Source organism: Python bivittatus, unplaced genomic scaffold, assembly GCF_059951505.1.
Source record: "Python bivittatus isolate LINGU-HERP-01145 unplaced genomic scaffold, Pbiv_v1 ctg000480_np1212, whole genome shotgun sequence".
Classification (NCBI taxonomy): domain Eukaryota; kingdom Metazoa; phylum Chordata; class Lepidosauria; order Squamata; family Pythonidae; genus Python; species Python bivittatus.
Genome location: NW_028277075.1, coordinates 82,818,864 through 82,837,934, shown reverse-complemented (window position 1 = coordinate 82,837,934; position 19,071 = coordinate 82,818,864). Strand labels below are relative to the sequence as shown.

Sequence of the window (19,071 nt, the reverse complement as noted above, 5' to 3'; positions counted from 1 at the left end):
ATATGCCGAAATGATTCTTTTTTTAAAAGCAACTAAAGGTAACCAACTACTCGCTCGTTACGTTCATACAGCATGGTAAGCCGTGGTTTAACTCTGAGAAAACAAAGAGTTGTTTTGAGCTTGGAATAAAATGGTTCCACTTGATACATTCCGGTTTCATTGTGTTACAACAGGAAAAAAGGGCTGAGATCAGCTGTTGATCGACCCTCACAGGAATAAATAGATTACTTCAAAAAGCAAATGAAACAAGAAAGCACTGCTACCCCAAACTAAGTTAGAAAATAAATCCTCAATTTATATTCAAACTAAAAAAAGGAAGAAAAAAAAAAGAGAGCAGTCATACATGCACATTCCCTTAGCTCAGTCTTTTTACTTTCTGAAGCTCTAACAGCACAGAAGGAAAAAACTCAATAGAAAAAAAATCAGGTTTTGTCCAGAAATTATACTGTAAACAGTATCAGCAGGACACATGTCCGTTCGCAGAACGCAAACATAACAAAATTGAATGAGCCAGCCCAAACCAACGCAGTTTTAGCATTTTTAAAATGCTTTCTGAAAATTCCACTTCAGTAGGTCAGTGGCTGAAGTCAGCCAATAGGCTTCATCAGTGAGTATGGATTTAAATCCGGGATCAACACTTCAATCGTTAACCTAGACTGGCTCTGTATGGTACATTCAGAAGAAGCCAAGTCCTTTAGACCTTCAAACTGATGAAAGCAGACAAATGTGATATTTTAAATATGCAGTGCGCAAAAGAGGTGTATTAATTATGTGATGCAGCAATTGGAGAGAGGTTTGCAGGACGGGTTGACTGCATGCCCAGATACAATTTAAATGCAAGTAATGTGTTCAGAACTTGAAATCCAAAGGGGGAAAGTTGGATTCATAAATCAAAGCCATGCTCTTTTGTAAATCAGTATCCAGCACTTGCTTAAGTAGAGCTTTCTTGGCTCACTGCAAGACAAAACGGGAAAAGAAGATCAGGAAGACTGAGACAGAGAAAATGTTAATTATCTCAGAATTAAGCAATGTGTAGAACAAGCAGTTTGTGATAGGATTTCCTATCATCTTGGGCTTAGTAACAATAATGATTGGGTTCAGATCTGCAGTAGAGACATTTTAACCCTGTCCTCCTGTGCTATGGCTTTCCTTTAAATGCTGTCTCCAAAAGCTGATACTTGGTATTGTTGGAAAGAAATCTTACCAGGTTTGTTTCCGAGCCGGGAATAAAATGTGCAGGCAGTTGCTTGAATCAGAGGCAAAGTTTATTTCTGAGAGCAAACGTTCAAAGCCAGCTGTTGGGGCGGTCACAGTGAGTCCTCCCCATAAGCCCTTTATATAAGGAAAGCTTGCTATTGTTCCTCAAAAGCGCGCCCTTCAGGAATTCCAAGAAAATGCACTGAGCCGGCGTTCCAGGAAGTTAGGCGTTCCTCTGTAGTTAGGCGCCCCGCTGAGTTGCAGTTTTCCGCTTGTTTAGCATTTGTTGATTGAAATGGTAATCTCTTCGGGGAAAGGATCTTTTCTCATTTGATCAAAGAGACCTCTGGTTAAACTTCAGCCAGGAAGGAATGTTATGAAATTGGTGTCTCTCGCTGCATTTTAATCTATGTATTGGGCCCATTCTAATTGTAGTTTCTCATCTTTTGCTTTGATTACAGCAGGAAGGCTGCATGGTGGGGAGGAGGGAGGAAGACTGGATGGTGGGAGGAAGATTTCCTTCCCACAGTATGAAGGGAGAAAATGCAGCCCTGGGATTAAGAGCACCCTCTGGGTGGTGAAGTAACGGATGGTGTTGAAAAGGTTAACTCTCTTCTCCAGCATTGCAGTCCTGATTCAAATTAGATGTCCCTTTTTCCCATCCTTGTCTGTTCTAGTTTAAAAAAAAGAAGAACAAAAACAAAAAACATGATCCTCCACATCACACATATAGTGTGGTTTGCCTGGATGGAAGATGTTTAATATTTGGAGCCATTTTAAATCACATCCTGTAGCAGCTGTCTCTATATGACAAGTCATTAGTATTCACTTTATTAGTGAATAGAGCGGACTTCATATGTTGACCATCTGTGTGTACTTGACATAAAGGATACTGCGTGTCTTCTGTTTCTCGCCCGCCTAATTTTTCTGATAGTTGAGTACTGTCTTTATGATGTGATACGGAGATACTATATTTTGTGTTTCATAGTAGACTGGTTAGATCAGGGATCCTCAAACTCTTCAACTCATTGACCCCCTTCATGAAGTTTCAGACCCCCGAACAATATTATATGAAAAAAATTAATAAATATTACTATTACTACTATTAATAATAATAATGAATAGTCCCATTGGCCCTTGGGGGTTGTTATTGACCACTTTGGGGAACCCTGAGTTAGATCTACAGTGTTTCTTGGGTTCACAGTTCCTTACTGAAGTATGGAATTGGGGTGTTTCTTAAGGAATCAGAGCTTCCAGGTTTGCTGTATTTGGAGGGAGCAAAACTCATTCTCTGTACATAGTGATAACCTTTAGTTTACTGACAGGATTTTACTTTGTACAGCAATAGGATAGAGGCTTTCAGAGTTTTGTTTGTGTTACAGAGTTCATTTAAAAACCAAGAAATTTGTTAGTTTGGAATTGTTTGATCCTTCACGTTTGGTTCAGTGCCTATAGAAAATTGCTGTTCATGCTTTATGGTAGTACAATGTTTCTGTTTGTTTACTCAGATAATTTTTTTAATATAACTAAACCTTCTCTGATTTCATCTGCTTGCTCACACAGGAACTACCTCTTCAGACTTAGTCTACACAACGTTTCTCTTATTCAGGTATGTTCAGCCTTTCTGTCATCTACTTGTTCCAATTACAGAATTAAAAAGCTACATAGAATGCTTTTATATAAATCAATAAACAGGAATATACTAATGGCTATTATGAATGTGAATTGGTAAACTCATATGACCCCTGTTCTGGAAAAATTAGCCTTGTTGATTTGTTTTGTAATGCATTTTAAATGTTAGATACTCCTCATTTACAGCTATGTGTATTTTACTCACCGAGAAGGTAGAGCTGGGGTAAGGAAAATGCTCTTGCTCTTTTCTAGCTCAACACTTTAGCTTTGGTCTGTTGACTCAAGGAGGGATGGACAGATGACAAGAAAGGGCATTGTGTTAAAAGCATGCACAGTTTTGTGATGGATAGCTAGTGCAAGCTTAACTAAAACAATGTAAATACTGTAAATCCTTAGCTTTCCTTAATGCAACATCAGCAGCTTCCAAAGGAGGCCTTCTCTATTCTCGTCCATCATTGCTCTGAGCTTTTGTTGGCCCTACTATGAACACAAAATGCTAAGGAGTGAGTTTTGCTAAGTTCCTTAGTTCTCAACTTGGTAAACCTTTCAGAAGGAACTGCTGTTTGCAGTATGTGTCATTCTTGTTCTGCCAGCAGGGTCCTAACAAAATGTAGCAAGAATTAGTGCTCTGAAACTTTAGTAGAGCTTGTTCTGAGTTTGTTAAAATTATAGATATAACAACTTCAGTTATATGAATATTGCTGGGTCATCTTTTACATTGTTAAAGCCATGAAACTGTGTGTAAGTTAGAGCTGTGCATGTGAAATACTTCTACTGAATGAATTGTTGAGGTGATGTGCTTCAAGCATATAGCCACAGCTCATATCCAAGTGAACTTGTTGGATAGCTGTTGCCAAAAATCAGTATCAGGTTTGGTTGCACTATCTTGCTCTAATAAAGAGGAAAAGGAGCCTAGATTGGAACAGAATGAGAGATGGTCTCTGATGGTCAGCAGAACATTGTAGCAGGATACAGTTGAAGGCAAAGCTACTCTACGGGTACCAGAACAATGCAATGGTGATGTAGAAATTGACATTTTTAGCCTTGTTTTTTGCTTACTTAAACTGATTTCTTAAAGACACTGATTCCAGCAACGTTAGTTAAGAATTTGCTGTCACACTTAGTGAGTGTGTTGAGAAAGAGGAATAATGTGCTGTGTGTTCACATACATAAATGTACTAGAGTTTCTTTAGCTGCTCACTTCAAAGGAATTAAAGATCTATTGCTCATCTGAAAATTTAGTTTATATAAAGTCATTCATCAAGTAATTCAGGTGTGACAATTCTTAATACAGGAAAAATTATATTTACCTTTAGCTAGTCATTGACATAGTTCTTAAATTTCTCTTCATTACAATTATCAACAGTAGAGATATTTGCATGCGCGTTTCATGAAAGTTTGATATATTACTAGCATGTCTTTCTCATAGCTCATTCAAAGAAAAATAGCAGTTGCTGTTTTCTAACTATAAACTTGAGTCCTGGAGATTTGGGATTTCTCGTAGCATAATTGAGGCCTCAAGGCTTTGCATGTGGTCCTCCAACATTTTCTGTGAAGCTTCCAGTTTCTAATAAGAGAGAATGGAAGGGTTTTAAATATATGAGGAACAATCTTAGTAACTGTATTTTATTTATTTTTATTCATTACATTTTTATCCTGACTTGTCTCCAGAATCTCTGAGCAGTATACATCTTATTTCCTTCCTCAGTTTATTTTCCCCATAACTACTTTGTGGGATAGCACTATCAAAATAGTATAAATAGTCCATCTTCCTTTAAGCCAGCGATGCTTAAACTGTTTGACCCAATTCTCCTTTTCTCGGTCTTGAATAATGTCATTACCCCCCCCCCCCGATTCTGTTGTTTTATACAAGGGTCTTGGCAATGATTGTCCCAGAATGGATTCTTGACTCACAAACAAGCAATAACAAATTGCATTACCCCAGGATATGCCTAAATTACTCCCAGTTGAAGAACCGCTGCTTTAAGCTCTCAGAAAAAAGAGAGACAGGTGTTACATTGTTATACCCCCATGTATGGGGGTTTTCATGACTTCCACACACCCCTCTTGGAGGGGAGGAGAATTTCTCTATAATTATACAGTGTATATCCTGTGCAGTTTTCATTTACATTGACCACCAGGAGGTACCACAGGACCCGTTTCAATTATTAGAGATAATAATAGGGCCAAAGTCATCCAAGGAGCTTCCATGGCTGAAGGTGGGCTTCAGTCTGAGCCTTCCCAGTTTTCATTCTAACCTTTCAACACTACAACACACTGTACTTAATTTAATATATTAAATCAAATCCGTTTTTGTTCTGTGCTGCTTATGTTTTCGTGCTGCATACAGCCTCCAGCATGGTATGCCGAGGTCAAAGGGGGCTCTTGGCCAGAAAAATCTTATGTTCTTCTACCTCTGCTTTGAAAAAAAAAAAAAACATACATTCAGCATAACAAGAGCATCTGTGATTCAGCATCCATTTTCTAACTCTTCAGGGAAGAGATCTGTGGATATCCAGTTGTTGAAGGAATATCATGCCCATCAATCTGAACCCTGATAGGGTGTTTCCAGGGGTAATAAAAAAAGAAAAAATCAAGATGGTAACCACAACCACAAATTGCACATGTGAAAGGGTTGGAGCTTTAATCATGCAGTTGTGGCTAGAATCTTTTTTTTTTTTTTTAATTTAAACCATCTCCTCCACCCTGATGCCGCTGATCATTGTATGTGTTGAGGTTGATTTGGGCCCCAGGTACGTCATTGAAGTCTTATAACACTGCATGAAATAATATTTTGTCTAGAACTAGAAAAGGGTATTAAAAGAAAGCAGATGGACTTCACTCTTAAAAAATAAAGAACCTTGTTTTATTAAAGGTTCTCATTAAATCTAATTGCATTTAATATAAATAGGATTTAAATTACAGTTTGATTGAGACTTCTATTTTTTCTGCTGGAATATCCTAGTTTTTCTTGGGTGTTTGAAAAGGCCTTGCTTTCAGTGCACTTCCACCGCTGTAAGTCGAGGTTTTGTTTGTTTTCTCCCTCTTCTGGAAAAAAAAAAACTTAAAGAGAAATAAAGCAGTCTAAAGTACACAGCTGTCAAAGTGAGTATTTTGAAATATAGCTGCTATCTATCAGAAATGGTGTTAAAGCTAGGCCTGAGAAATTCTGTTTTTTCTCCCTTAATCAGAAAACTAACGTTTTCTGCTATTTAGCATATGATAGCCATTCATCATACTTGCTGTATTTATTTATCCTCCCTGTCACAAGGGGTGGGGGGGGAACCTCATACCTTTGAACAAAGAAGTAGTGTTATTTGCCACAGAATGTTCCTTTTTTCTTCTAGACAGCAGTCAGGATGTTGGCTGCTGTGGACGGTATTACAGTGCTGCAGTTACATTTTGTGATGTGGGTGTTAACTTTTTTTCCCATGAAGTGTCACTACAAAACATATTTGCATTTCTTCCTCCATAAGACATCCAGCGAAATTAATCTTAATGTTGTGCTCAGTAGGGCTAATCTCTGACTTTGGGATTCTCCCCTTTTCTTCCATATTGATGGGATACATCCCTCAAAACCCTGTCTAATGGGAATAGTGAACATATCCTACACACCTTGTTCAGTGTGTTATGCTTTTAAAAGGGTTAAACCTAATCCTTTGCATTCATACAAAAAGAGCTTTTTACAGTAGGCTCCACAATTAAAAGATTAGTGGAAAAACTGCTTTAAAAACAACATCCTCAAAGCACATTTTAAATGATAAAATTTAGTTGAAACTGACTGAGTAAAGTGCATTTTTAATGTGTATAAAACTGGGCTGGTGAGAGCTCAGTTGGTAGTCCAGAGTGATGCTTACAAAGAAATGTTGTCTGGTGCACAGTGGTGCTCTTTCCTTCTGCACATCAGCCCGCATCCTCTTGGTTCTTGATGGTCATCTGTTGACGGGAGGGGCCGAAGCATGCAATGGGTGCAATCTGTTCTCTCTCTCTCTGACACCTTTCTTTTTTTCTTTCTGACATCCTCTTCTCTTTTTTTCTCTCTCTCATCCCCATACATGCTGAGGGAAGGACCCATCACTCCTGCCAAGGTCCCTTGCAAAAGGATTTTGAAATTAGGCTGAGAAATAGTAAGTCTGATTGATTTCAGAAAGGTTCAGTCTCTTGTAAATGTGCTCTGGTTACACCAGCCACATGATTGTGGAAAAAATGAGCTGCTTGAAAGCGCTGCAGACAAATACTACATTCAGCCTGTGCATGTTCCCTTATTCATTCTTTCATTTGATCAATTTATATAGGTGCCCAATCAATGTGCGACTCTGCGTGCCTAGCAATAAATACAATAAACTTAATAATGATTAAAAACAATTAAAAACAAAGATACCTATATGCATGGACCAAAACTCAATAGACAACAATTGCCACAATAAAATGCACTTTTGGAGACCCTTTGGGGATTGAATCTGAAGCACTGCCCAGCCCCACGCAGGAGTACCATCTTAACTTTGCAAGGCTGATCTAAGTATACTAAGGCAAAGTTTCTTAGTATGGAAACCTTGCAATAAAAGTTACTCTTGACAACAGAACGGGGTATTCAGTAAGGCTCCAAAAGCAGATATATTCATGGTAGGCGGCTGGTGGAACCCAGTTTTCTTTTCTGTAGCCCACAGAATTCCTCCTGAATGTTGATTTCATATCATTCTGAGTTAGGGGCATATGAAAGCTGTAATACAGACTAAAAATAGGCTTTATGAAGGGGGGGAAAAAAACCTGCAGTCCCCATCGTCTTAAAAAAAATGTCTGGTCTCCCTCCTTGATCATGATGTGTCCCACCACGTTTGCATCACTTCTTTGCCAACTGTGGCCACTGACTTCTCCTTCCAAATAATAGGGCGGCCTATCCTGGTTTAGGAGCATTCACTGTTGTTACTGTTTGGTTTGGTTTGATTTTAAATCTGGTTTGGTTTAATTCAGTGTGTGTATTTGTTAAAATATGATCAGAAAACGACACTGAATGTCACCCAGAATTCTTGTCTCCAGCTGCTTTTCTTGTAATCTTCAGGGTGCATTTTACAGTTCCCCCAGCAAAGCTGACAGCCCTAATATCAGGTGGACAAGCAAAATGTCATATTGCCTAGGGAAAGAGAGTGGAACTCAGCTGCTGGCGGGGAGGGTGGTGGTGGTGGTGAGGAGGAAGATCAGTCAGTAGAAAACAGTATGTGTGTTTCAAAGCTTTTGTTATCAAAAGCCAAAGAGTGATTAATGGCACAACTAATTTGACTTCTTCTACATATTTGTGTGGAGACAGGTCACAAGCTGTTTTAAGAAAAAAAAAATAGCCCTATCTTGTGATATTTATCTAGAAAAGAGTGATATTCAGAACATAAGCAATTACCTTAGACATAGCCTCCCTGCTTTATATGTCACGGTGAATGATGATGCATAATTCCTTATCTAGAGTACATATTTCTGTTTTTCCCCTTCAGCAATTATTTATTTTAGTTTCTTCTCTGCTTCATTGTATTTTCTCATTGTACCTTGAATTTTGTAGGAGCAAATCTTGACACGAAATCACAATTCCATTATAGCTAAAAGGATTGTATCAGAATTACCCCATGTTTTCATATACATTTAACTAACTAGGCAAATAAATATATGCGCTCTTGTATTATCAGCATGAGGCATATTTTAACTGGTTAATGCTGAAGATCACATACTTAGTGGATGTCCTTCATGAATGATGATATCATTTTCTCTGGTCCTTCTGACAAAACATACATGATTTTGAGTTGCGCTGCTTTCTGAACCATTTTTGGTACCCTCTGCTGTCCATGGCCATTGCCCCACCCACTCCATAGTATATTTGGCAGGGGAAGGAGACTCCAAATGGTCCTCTGGGCTTAGCTTGAGAATCAGGCAGAAATGACAAAAGTCAGAAAACGTGATTTATTCTGTTTCCTCATGAGTGAAAAGTATATAAAACCTCCTTTGACTCTTGGGGGCTCATGGACATGTCTACCTAGTTTTCTTGGCAGGGATACAGAAGTTGTTTGTCTTTTCGTTCTTCCAGGATGTTTCTTTGACTTCCCTGGGATTTCCTACCGGACTCGCCCTGTTTCGCATTTGAAATCAGCCAAATGCATACAGTACTTACTTGTGAATTACAAATGAGAGTGATGATGAACTTCATAGGCCTAGCTAGACACCACAACTTTCTCTTGTTCTTTTTTCCTGATGCTAAGGGGCTAAATCATTTAAAGGGCTTGGTCTCATTCCTTCTGCATTTTGCAGACTATTTTTATGTGGTGAGCAAAAGGATTAGCTCTACTTTGTCAAAAGGATTTGTTTGAATCAGTGCTAAAAAGCAATTATGAGATACATGGTTTTGGATCCTCAGAGCTTTGTGGCGTCAGTAAGCCTCATTTATCTTATTCTTGTGGGACCTGAACTTGCTTCTATAACAAATGCACATCTGAAATGCCAGCAGCGTGGCCACATAAATCCATTACTTATCATTATTAGACATTTTCTTCTGTCTAGGGCCTCACCATTTGCTGACTTGAAATAGTTATGTCTACTGTTAATTTCATTTATGTAACACTGAAAATGTCATAGACTGTCCTTATTCACCCAAAGCCTATTTTGTTCCCTGGAGATTTGTGCTCAGTGTTTTTTAATTGTGCTAAGAGGTATCCATCCAATGTCAAATGCTAGCTATACAAGGTTCTACAACTTATTAGATGGGAGAAAGCTGCATGTATCAAGAAAACTCATTCAGCTAAACCTGAGAATCTAAAATGATACCATTCTGGATCATTTACTTTCTACCCCAGTTGTGGTTTTAAAGGCATTATTCATTTGTTAAATTAAGCTAACATGAGACTTGGCCTTTAGTGCTTCTCTAGTATACAGACGGATTTGGTAAAGTTGGCCTTACGCCTTAGGAAGAGGTTTGTTGTGAGCGTTCAGTAATAGTAAATTCTGTGCTAAATAGTAACCTAGAAATGTAAGCCAGAATTGAGCTAAAACCCCTCAGTATAGTTTCAAAGAATCAGCATTCCATCTTTGCTACATTACATTTTAGCATGACCTTTAAGGCTACGGGTTATATGTGTCTATGTTGGAAATACACTGTGAAATTATAGCAATCTAACCTTGCCTTTTTGCAAAAACAAACATTTCAAAACAAAAGCTAAACAAATCCTTAGTTTTTCAGAATCTTACAGCTCAATGTCTACTCTGTGTGTTTGTGTGTACACACACCCATATTCATTAATGTTTTCTCAAAATTGACTCTAACTTGGCAAAATTCTTATTTTAGTTGCACTGAAAAAAATAATAAAATGAAACAAGTTTTACATAAATAACAAACTTTGCCATAGAATGCAGAATAATAACTGCTTTTGTAAAATATCCTCCACACTGTTCTGATTACAAAACTTTTCATTCCCGTCATATACAAGAAGATGAAACTTTTCAATAGAAAAACAGAAACTAAATAAAACAAGGACAGATTAAAGTTCCAGTCATGTATTCTAAATAATGTGTGTTTTGTTGTTTGGCAATTGATCGGGTAAAGGGCTTACCCCCAAATCATCTAACAGAGATATAATAATAAACTTGCTTTTTTAACATCCAGATCTTCTGTTTATTAGTTGCACTAACTTGTGTAATATTACCGCAGTGCTGCATAGTATAATTTGTGTGACTTTTATAAGTGAAGCTGTTTATGCACACAAACTGGCTGATTCAGTGTACCTTAGCATAAAGGCTTTTCATAGTACATGATGCAGAAGCCTCCTTGAAATCACTGGGGCTTACTACAAGGGGACTTTTAGGATTGTTGTCATAGCATGTAGTAAACCAGTGGTTTTCAAATGTTTATCTCTTGAGCCCTTCTAGTCTCTCAAAGGGTTCAGTTCCCGCAAGTTAAAAATAATAATTAAAAAAAAAAAGAGGAAGAGGACCTGCATATATTTACAGGTGTACTTTCACCGTGGACTGTTGGTTTAGCTAACTTTGTAGCCAAGTTAGAATGGAGAGAGAAATGGGAGGCTCAGTCCATTTGTTACTAGCACTGAATCCATTTTTATAGATCTAGACACAAAATCTCCCTCAAACCTTTTGATTCAAAGTGTCTCCAATCTCTGGAAGTTGGGAAAAAAAATACAAGGTCCCAACTTTGTTGACAGTAAATACCATTAATCTCTCTCATCTAATAATTATTTTCAAGTTACTTCCTCACTTTGCAAGCATGGACTCAAAAATGCATGGAGGTTCTCTGCCGATCAAATGATCAAGTGACTGCTGAATATTATATAATTAATTTTAACAATTAGTGTTGTGTTTTCACTGGTGATATATTAAAGTAAGGCATGTTAGGTTGTACTTTCTAAGTTGAAAAAAAATTACATATAAACTTAATAACTAACAAATGTCATGTGGCATAAGCTTTTGTGGACTGTAGTGCATGATTTCTCGTGGTGCTGGGTATTTATCCTTATAAATACATGAAGAGAGGAGGGAGAAGTAGATAATGTTCAAGTATATCTATAAGAGATAGTATTTGTTATAAAACAGTCATCTTAGCATTACTGAGACTGTTACCAGTGGAAGAGAAAACCATCTCCTTGTTCATCCCCTTAATTAATAGATTCAGACTTCCCAGGGCACTTTAGTTCCACAGATTCATGCTGTTATTGTGCTTGAAATTCCTTATTAGGAGATATGAGAAATGTTCCTCTTAGAGATTCTGAAATTTGCCCTTTCTAATGCCAAATTTGTATCCCTTAGGTAATTTGCACCCAGATGGAGCTGTTTGCCCTCTTTCTTTCTACATGGGACAGTGCAAAGTTGACATTGTTATTATCCAGTGTTATTTGTGAGTCTTCACCGTGCTTATTCTTTAATTAGGAGTCAGTGAAGATGTAAGGAATTTGGCAGGCAAGAAGATTTTTAATACAGAAGACCAAATAAATGTGACATACTCCCAATCCCATTTCTCTTCATAACTTGGCTAGCCATACTGGCCACAGAGGAATAGACATTTCCACCTAATACCATATAGTCTTCAAGTCACTCATATAGCCTGGATCCTACAATGCATTCACACTCTGCTACCCACCTAGAAGGTAGAGAAAAGGATGGCAAATCATGTCCCCATTACAACAAGCAGGGTCATGCTCTTCCTGTCAATCTGTAGGTGGATATTGTTCACTAGGGAAGCCTCTGTCACAAATCTTGGTCTGAAGGTTTGATTAAAATGCCAAGAGGGAAATCACTTCAAGATTACTTTAAGGGCCTCTGTGTTTTTGAAACTCAGGTTCTTCTACCTCAGCTTTCCTATCGTTGCTCATAGTATTTAAATGATATTTTACAGTCTGAAGTCTGTAAGAGAGAGAGAGAAAGAGAGAGAGATGGAGAGAAAGACAGAGAGATTCAATATTTTCATTTTTTCATAAAAAGAAACAGCAAGGTATAATTCATGCTGAAAATTAATGCTGGGTTCACCTATTTCTCCGAGACATAATTAATTTGGTTTTGCCTTAACTGGTTGCCTGAATCCACTCTTGTGGTTATTCAACAAACTATAGCTAAAACGGATTATGGCTCAAGGCAATTTGGATTGATCCTAAGCATAATAGGTCTCTGTTTCTCTCCTCTTTTCATTGGGTCTGTGAGCAAGCCGTGATTTGGGAAAACATGAACATGCCACCTTTTTCCAAATGGAAAGTCAGTGGGAACATTAGAGTTCTTTTGGCAGGTGGGAAGAGCTTAGTTCTTGGCTTCTCTACACATTTTGAAAGGCAAAAATGAAAAGGACAGATATTATTTGAGATCTTTTGGGGAGGGGGTATCAGCAAGCCAATATAAAGAAAGTAAAATCCTGGATATAATGACTTCAAGGTCTGATGGGCCATTTCTCTATATGACTGGGCTACTTCAGTCATTGCCTTGGGTTCTGATGGACTGAATACAGAAGCATCCTTCCTTTTCTAAATAGCTGGCTGTAAGAGTGGATAAACTAAACAAGCAAATACAAAGAAACAAGTGATGAGACTTAAACGTGTTGAATAAAAAGGTAGTCTGTTGCAATGATTTGATGTAGGTTTCCTGTCCCTTGGAAGGGTAGTACAGGTTCCATGTAGAATATATTGACATTGTGGATACAGTTGATTTATAATATTTTAAATCCAACTCTTTTTCCGAGAGATTAATGGGTAGTGTGCTTTATGTTCTCACAGTACTCTGTGAGGCAATTTAAGATGAGAAATGTAGGAACTGGTCCAAGATTTTCATATGAACTTCATGGCTGAGTAGAGTTATAAACCGGAGCATCTCCTTAGATCAGCCTTCCCCATCAGTTGCCTTCTGTACCACTGAGTGTGTCAGTTGATGATTCTGGCCCGTGTAGTTCAACATGTATGGAAGGCACTAGATTATGGAGGGCTTCTCAGCTGGGAGCTCACTCTGCCAGGTTGGAGTTTATTTGCGCTGAGTTGGTAAAGGAATTTTTGCTGCAGTACGTGCTTTCCTTTTTGAAAATGTAGTGATTCAAAAACACAAAAATTGGCATATATTCCATTGGATTCAGAGGAACTTTATAAATCCAAAGAACTACACAATGGAGAAAATACAGTGGGGCAAAAAAGTATTTAGTCAGCCACCAATTGTGCAAGTTCTCCCACTTAAAAAGATGAGAGAGGCCTGTAATTTTCATCATAGGTATACCTCAACTATGAGAGACAAAATGGGGGGAAAAATCCAGAAAATCACATTGTCTGATTTTTAAAGAATTTATTTGCAAATCATGGTGGAAAATAAGTATTTGGTCAATATCAAAAGTTCATCCCAATACTTTGTTATATATCCTTTGTTGGCAATGACAGAGGTCAAACGTTTTCTGTAAGTCTTCACAAGGTTTTCACACACTGTTGCTGGTATTTTGGCCCATTCCTCCATGCAGATCTCCTCTAGAGCAGGGATGTTTTGGGGCTGTTGCTGGGCAACACGGACTTTCAACTCCCTCCAAAGGTTTTCCATGGGGTTGAGATCTGGAGACTGGCTAGGCCACTCCAGGACCTTGAAATGCTTCTTACGAAGCCACTCCTTCGTTGCCCGGGTGGTGTGTTTGGGATCATTGTCATGCTGAAAGACCCAGCCACGTTTCATCTTCAATGCCCTTGCTGATGGAAGGAGGTGTTCACTCCAAATCTCACGATACATGGCCCCATTCATTCTTTCCTTTACACGGATCAGTCGTCCTGGTCCCTTTGCAGAAAAACAGCCCCAAAGCATGATGTTTCCACCCCCATGCTTCACAGTAGGTATGGTGTTCTTTGGATGCATCTCAGCATTCTCTCTCCTCCAAACACGACGAGTTGAGTTTAGACCAAAACGTTCTACTTTGGTTTCATCTGACCATATGACATTCTCCCAATCCTCTTCTGGATCATCCAAATGCTCTCTAGCAAACTTCAGACGGGCCCGGACATGTACTGGCTTAAGCAGGGGGACACGCCTGGCACTGCAGGATTTGAGTCCCTGGCAGCATAGTGTGTTACTGATGGTAGCCTTTGTTACTTTGGTCCCAGCTCTCTGCAGGTCATTCACTAGGTCCCCCCATGTGGTTCTGGGATTTTTGCTCACCGTTCTTGTGATCATTTTGACCCCGCGGGGTGAGATCTTGCGTGGAGCCCCAGATCGAGGGAGATTATCAGTGGTCTTGTATGTCTTCCATTTTCTAATTATTGCTCCCACAGTAGATTTCTTCACACTAAGCTACTTGCCTATTGCAGATTCAGTCTTCCCAGCCTGGTGCAGGTCTACAATTTTGTTTCTGGTGTCCTTCGACAGCTCTTTGGTCTTGGCCATAGTGGAGTTTGGAGTGTGACTGTTTGAGGTTGTGGACAGGTGTCTTTTATACTGATAACAAGGTCAAACAGGTGCCATTACTACAGGTAACGAGTGGAGGACAGAGGAGCCTCTTAAAGAAGTAGTTACAGGTCTGTGAGAGCCAGACATCTTGCTTGTTTGTAGGTGACCAAATACTTATTTTCCACCATGATTTGCAAATAAATTCTTTAAAAATCAGACAATGTGATTTTCTGGATTTTTTTTCCCATTTTGTCTCCCATAGTTGAGGTATACCTATGCTGAAAATTACAGGCCTCTCTCATCTTTTTAAGTGGGAGAACTTGCACAATTGGTGGCTGACTAAATACTTTTTTGCCCCACTGTATTTGCAGTGTATGAAGGATGAGGAAAATGTGGATCTCCCAGTATCCAGCTGTGGTTGCAGTGGCTCAGAGAAGAAACGTCATTCATATGAATATAACTATGACTGAATATAACTATGGTTTATGTGTCAGAGGTACATATTTTAGGAGACACCTGCTTGAATGAAGTGCTAGCAGAACAGTAAAGAAATGGAGGCCGGCTAGAAGAACTAGAAACTTTTTTGAAATTTGTTAAAATTGTGTTATTCTAATAGGAATTTGCTCCATGAAAGGAATTGCAGTGTTTCATAGATGTACCAGTTAGGACACCTTATCTGTGTAAATAAAGAGGCATGGATTTGCTTCAGAGGGATGAATACTTCTCTGGCTTATCCTCTTTTTCTGTAAAACCATTAATAGCTTTCTATTAATGTTTTTTGGAGTGGGCAGCTATAATAAACACTAATCAAATTATTTTTATAAAATATATTTGTTTGAATCCATGATTTTCAAGTCAACAAATCAACAAATAAGTTTGGCACTACTTCTGTTGATTAATAAGCTATAGTATAGGAAACTATCCCCTACCCATATATATTTGTTTCCAGTTATGTGTAACAAAATGTCCCTGGGAAGTACGCAGTGAATAATAGCAACAAGTTCTGCCCAGAATTTGAACCTCCTAAGTACTCTGCTTCTCTATGTGAAAGTTCTATGTACAGTGGTACCTCGGTTCAGGAACGTAATTCGTTCCACGATTCTGGTCGCGAACTGAATTGGTCGCGAACCGAATCAAATTTCCCCATAAGGTTCAATGTAAATACGGTTAATCCATTCTGAACCATATGTATTTTTTTTTAACCACAAAAATATGAAACAAAGTACAGTACAGTACAGTACGAAGAGAGAGAACACTAACCTTGCTTGAGGCGACTCCAAAAAGCTTCACAGCAAGTGTCGGTCTGCGACTGAGATCTCACCTAGAGGAAGCCACAACCACGTGTCAGAGCAGGGAAGATGGCCGCTGGTCGTGTTCGTCACTCCATGCGGAGTTCGCAAATGGAAGCAAAAATTTGCGAACGCTGCTGTTCACGAACCGAATTGTTCGTGAACAGAAGCGTTCACGAACCAAGGTATTACTGTACTGTAATTATTGCAGATGATAGGAGCATTATTCAGAATGTGCAAAGCAGAATGGTCCAGTCCTAAAACAGGCCAATCTAGGTGTTCCAGTGTGGGTTTATCAATTTCTAGAAGTTTTTGGGGAGGTGGGGTTGATCACATCCAAAATAATGTGACCTACTTCCTGTTCTGGCATTCATTTTCGGAAATAGCTGGACCGTCTCTGGAATGTTCAGATCTGTCCATTCTAGGTAGCAAATGAAATGTTCTGGAAACAAACCATGATGTTTTGCACATAATTAATATTTTTCTGGTTCCTGAATAAAACATTATTGTTTAATGAGTGAGTATTTTGTGTTTCAGTATCAATTATTCAGTATCTGTAGCCTAGCTGAATTCTGATTGGCTGTGGTGAAAACCAAGGTGCCCTCCTAAATGACTTTTCAGCCTGATCTGGTAGGCTGTTACATATTTGGCACCCAGTTATATATTTCAGACTCTAATACAGTTTGCGTTAATTGAAATGAAACAATAAATGTATCAGTTTTAATTTGCTTTTTTGCTTGGCATCAAGGCCTACCTTTTCCAACATGATGCCCAATCGTCAAAAGCTGCTTTATCCTTGCATCTTAAATATTTTGGCAATAGGCTTATTCCTATTCACACATATACACACTGATCCAAATCATTTTCCTCTTTATTTGAACTCTGTCACGTTTGTCCAACTGTTGGCAAGGGACTATATTTGTTGTGGATTCCTAGGCGCTGCAGCTACAGTATAGTTTTTGGTTTAGGGCCTTTTTAATATACATTTTTACAGATATGTTTCTGTGAGCATGTAAATCAGTCTTCTCCAGTCAAATGACCTCCATATTAGCTTGTTTCATCCGCAGACACCACCTGATGTTGGCCATGCTGGCTGGGGATTATGGAAGAAGTGGTACATCATGTCTGAGGAGATCTAGATTGGATTAAAAAAAAGAACAATATAATATGAAACTAATAGAGTTGACCAACAAAGTAGACCAGGCTAAAACCATATTAAATTAGATTTTGCTCTTATATTTGAATTTCTCTCATCCTAACATCTAAATTTGTATTTGATTTTCTGGCCTTTGTCCTTCATTATCATTTTAATAATATATACTTGCAAGTGAGAGAGAAAGATGAAAGTGGGAATGAAGCAGATTATAAGAGAAATTGTAACATGACATAAGACCACTGAGGGAGAGAAGACCAAAATATTTGGCAAAGACTTATGAAACAGCCTTGACATTAGAGTTTCTTATCAGGATAAGAAGTAAATAAATTCTTTATTGGGAACGAGGCACAGATGGCTACAGAATCAGGTGCTGGAGTCTGGCAGTGAAGAGGAAGGTTGTGATGCGAGGCAAGGTATGCAGATAGAGAAAGTAAGCACTGTGAACAAATCTTTCCAGGAAGAATTTAGAATAAAAGTTATTCCAGTTTAGAATAAAAGTTAAGGGATGCTTGGAAAGATTTCAGGTGTTGGCAGAAGGAAAGATGCCCTTGAATCTTGGAAAGTACAAAATGGATCTTGGAAAGGGATAAAAGCATTCTCTAAAAACTGGAAACTAGAAAGATGTTATTTTCAGAATTAGTCAAGTTCCACATAGTGCAGTTGATGTTAGCCCATTTCTTCTTTGAAATTGAAATGGAGCACGTTGTACAACATTGAGCCCCTATTTCTGTCAACCTGGTGTTACATAGTTAATTCTGCTGTTTGGTTTAAGTAGCTGGGGGGAAACAACTATAGATGGGAAGAAATGTGAGAACAGGCTGCCCCCTCCTAAACTCACTGCACTGGGAGTTGTGGAGAATCCTTTGCTTTGCTGCTACTCCATCTGAGGATTGCAACGCAATGTATTTGGTTGACAAGAAGAACATAAACCGAGATAGGTAACCGTCCTAATGGGAATGCAATGGCTATCAGTATGTATAATTAGAAGAGAAAAGTGAAGTTTCAATCCACTGATAACTATTCATTCTTACTGAATCACATATGGATGAACAACACTACCAAAAAAAAAGACCTTAAACAGATCTCCAGAGGCTATGGGTTAGAAAATAGAAGGAACTGGGGCTGAACATAGCGTTTTTGTCAGTCCTTCCCATTGTGGGCTGCAAAATAAGAACAAAGAACAGAATCCTGGAAGTGAACAACTGGTTATGTAGATGGTGCCACCAAGAAGGTTTGGATTCTTCAACTCTGGACTGTGCTTGCTGCATAAAGGACTTCCGGCAAGAGGCAGGCTAATTGCACAAAAACTGAGGACACATTTGGCAGGCTCCTCATCTTCAGCAGTCATACATTTTCACTAAATTGTACTAGGGAGGTGCTCATTTGATCAGAATGAAAGAAGGCCATGAATACAGCATTTGATACCAGGTGTGGCAAATTTGAATATACAGTAATGCTGCTTGGATTGGTCAGTTGTGGTGCAGTGTTCTCCAGATTCACAAATGAAATGTTTTTTGATATTTTGGACCATGTAGTGGTGTACTTTGATGACATACTATTTTTTTCAGAAAACCCATTTTTGCATGAGACCGACTTCAGAATGTCTCAGACTGACTTCACAAACACAACCTTTTTGCCAAGTTACAAAAATGTGTGTTTAATCTCCCACAGTTGGATTATTTGGGTTACTGGAACTGTATAGACAGAATACAAACAATTCATTCTCTCATGGCAGATGTTTAGAAATGTGAAGGATGCCCAAAGTTTTGTGGGCTTTGCCAGTTTCTCCAGAATGTTCATCCCTAAATTTGCATGAAATCACTTTCCCAAATTCTAAGGGTAGGATGCAAGTCTCAAGAGCAAGCAGCATTTCAGGACCTGAAAATCCCTCTCTGTAAGAACTGTTAAGAGAAAGTAAATGTC

General features: G+C 38.6%; 1 protein-coding gene across 10 annotated transcripts in view; it reads left to right on the top strand.

Annotated features, from left to right (window-relative positions):
• SEMA5B (semaphorin 5B) overlaps window positions 1–19,071 on the top strand; it is a 476,652-nt gene that overhangs the window by 321,421 nt on the left and 136,160 nt on the right. For all 10 annotated transcript variants that reach the window (XM_088146436.1, XM_088146435.1, XM_088146434.1 and 7 more), the window contains one exon: window positions 2,761–2,806. In XM_088146436.1, coding sequence (XP_088002562.1) covers window positions 2,761–2,806 — 46 coding nt within the window. The remainder of the gene's footprint in view (window positions 1–2,760; window positions 2,807–19,071) is intronic.